General features: G+C 45.4%; 1 protein-coding gene across 1 annotated transcript in view; it reads right to left on the bottom strand.

Moving 5' to 3' along the window:
- LOC143291204 (myosin-IIIa-like) overlaps positions 1 to 2,500 on the bottom strand; it is a 59,225-nt gene that overhangs the window by 39,807 nt on the left and 16,918 nt on the right. The window contains exons 7-9 of the mRNA XM_076600950.1: positions 2,378 to 2,500; positions 1,466 to 1,537; positions 405 to 543 (exon numbers count right to left, since the gene is read on the bottom strand). The exon at positions 2,378 to 2,500 is cut by the window's right edge and continues 16 nt beyond it. Of these exons, the coding sequence (XP_076457065.1) occupies positions 405 to 543; positions 1,466 to 1,537; positions 2,378 to 2,500 (334 nt within the window). The remainder of the gene's footprint in view (positions 1 to 404; positions 544 to 1,465; positions 1,538 to 2,377) is intronic.

Genomic DNA, 2,500 nt, shown 5'->3' with positions numbered 1-2,500 from the left:
ACAAAAAAAAGAAACGCACAAGAATGAATAAAGAGAGAAAATTCATATTGGAAGAGAGGAAAAGAGAGAGAGAGGGGGGGGGGGGGCAGAGGAGACAGTAAAGATGAAAAGATGAAATGAGAGAGTGAGAGAGATAGAGAAACACACACACACACACACACACACGGAGAGACATAAAGACAGACGGACAGACAGACAAATCGACAGAGGAGAGAGAGAAAGTGTGGGGGTGGGGGTTCAAAAGTTACGTTACAAAGTCAGATAATAACACATATCAAAGAAAATGGCGTAGAACGATAATACAATACATGTACACACAAGAATGAGACACACACACACACACACACACACACACACACACACACACACACACACACACACAGAAGTTGTAGCGCACAACCCACACGTAGGACTCAGGAGAGAGGGCGTGGTGGTTGAGCCTGGCAGTCAGCACGGAAACCAGGCGACGATACAGCTCTGCCACCAGGACGTCACGGCTCCACTGGGCCTGGTCCAGGGTGCTCGTCATCCGTACCACTTCCCCTGCCCACAGTCAGCCAGTCAGTCAGCCAGTCAGTCAGCCAGTCAGTCAGTCAGCCAGTCAGTCAGTCAGTCAGTCAGTCAGTCAGTCAGTAAGCCAGTCAGTCCGTGCATTCAGTCAGTCTGTGCAGTCAGTCAGTCTGTCGGTCAATCAGGCAGTCAGTCAGTCAGTCAGCTAGTCAGTCAGTCAGTCTGCCAGCCAGCCAGTCAATCAGTCTGTGCAGTCAGTCATTCAGTCGGTCAGTCATTCAGTCGGTCAGTCAGTCAGTCTGTGCAGTCAGTCAGTCAATCAGTCAGTCAATCAATCAGTTAGTCAGTCAATCAGTCAGTCAGTCAATCAGTCAGTCAGCCAGCCAGCTAGTCAGTCCACTACTTAGTCGGTCAGTCAGTCAGTCATTGAGTTAGTTTGCTAGCTCGCAAGTCAATCAGCCAGCTAATCAGCTAGTTAATCAGTCATTCAGTCATTCATTTAGCTAGCCTGCTATTTAGTCGGTCGGTCAGTCAGCCCGCTATCCGTCTGTCCGTCAGTCAGTCAGCTGGTTATTCAGCCAGTCGGTTAGCTAGTTAGCGATTCAGTTGTTCAGCCAATCAGTCACTCGGTCAGCCGGTTAGTCAGTCAGTCAGTTAGCTGATTATTCAGTCAATCAGTCAGTCAGTCAGCTGGCTAGTGATTTAGTCAGTTATTCAGCTAGTTATTCAGTCAGTCAGTTAAGCAGGTAGCTAGGTTATTAGCTATTATTCATTCAGTCAGTCAGTTAGTCAGTTTGTTTGGTTTTTTTATCTATATTTTATTTTTGTTTTTATGATTTCGTTTGTCTTGTTCTGATGTGGTTTGATTGTTTGCCTGTTTGGTCGTTTTTCAACGAAATGAAATGAGCCGCGCGCGCGCGTGTGTGCGTGTGTGTGTGTGTGTGTGCTGTCTGACCTCTGATCACTGTTGCTATGGACACAATCTCAGCTTCCAGGTAGTCCTGCCCGATCGCCAACAGGTCACACACTGCAACACATGTTTCCCGACATCGTCATCATCTTCGTCGTCGTCCTCGTCGTCGTGGTCATCGTCATCCTTTTTCTCGTCCTAGTTATCGTTATCATCATAAGCAGCAGCATTCTCCTAGTTATCATCGTCGTCATCATCATCAGCAGCAGCAGTATTCTCCTCCTCCTCCTAATAATAATAATAATAATATTTTCTTTATATTGCGCCTTTCATTAAAATACAGTAATGCTCAAGGCACATTACGCGAGTAAAATATAACATAAAATAAACACTTTACACAAAAACCACAACCACATGTAAAAAATCTCCAGAAACCTTTCCATGTGAACAACACAGTCACTCTAAAAAAGCGAACTGGACCAAATATTATCTACGTAATAATAATAATAATAATAATGATTTCTTCCGAATGTTGCCAGATGACAACTGTTTTTGTTGCTGTGAGTTCTCTTTCAGTGTCAGTGCGCCAAGTGCGTGTCTGCACACGGGGCTTCGGTTTATCTGTCGCCGTATCCAAATGACTAGATGCTCAGTTTGATTTTCACAATTCAAAACTTGTGGAGACAGGGCAGGGAGCGGGAATCGAGCCCAGTCCCTCAAGAAAAGACACTGGGAGATGAGCGTCTTCACCATTGTGCCAACTTCCTGTGTCGGTGATCATTGAAACGGCGATATGTTTAAAATGAATAAAATAAATAAATAAAAATAATGGGGTGGGGGTAAGGGCGCGGCTCTCAAAAGTGTTCAGACTATAGGGCAGTGAGGCAAAATCTTCTTCTTCTCCTTCTTTTCTGAAGTCAATAACCAATTCATCCAAATCAGCAGCAAAACACGAACCTGACGCTAACTCATGCTGATTGGTGATCACCAGTCGACCGCTCTGGGGGTTCACAATGACGTCAATGTTGCCAAGGTGCAAAATGGCGGCCACCACTGCAAAGATGGCGGATAGCTCTTTGC

Source organism: Babylonia areolata, chromosome 16 (genome assembly GCF_041734735.1).
Source record: "Babylonia areolata isolate BAREFJ2019XMU chromosome 16, ASM4173473v1, whole genome shotgun sequence".
Taxonomy (NCBI): Eukaryota; Metazoa; Mollusca; class Gastropoda; order Neogastropoda; family Buccinidae; genus Babylonia; species Babylonia areolata.
Note: the sequence above shows the minus strand (reverse complement) of the source record. Positions and strands in the feature narration are given on the sequence as shown.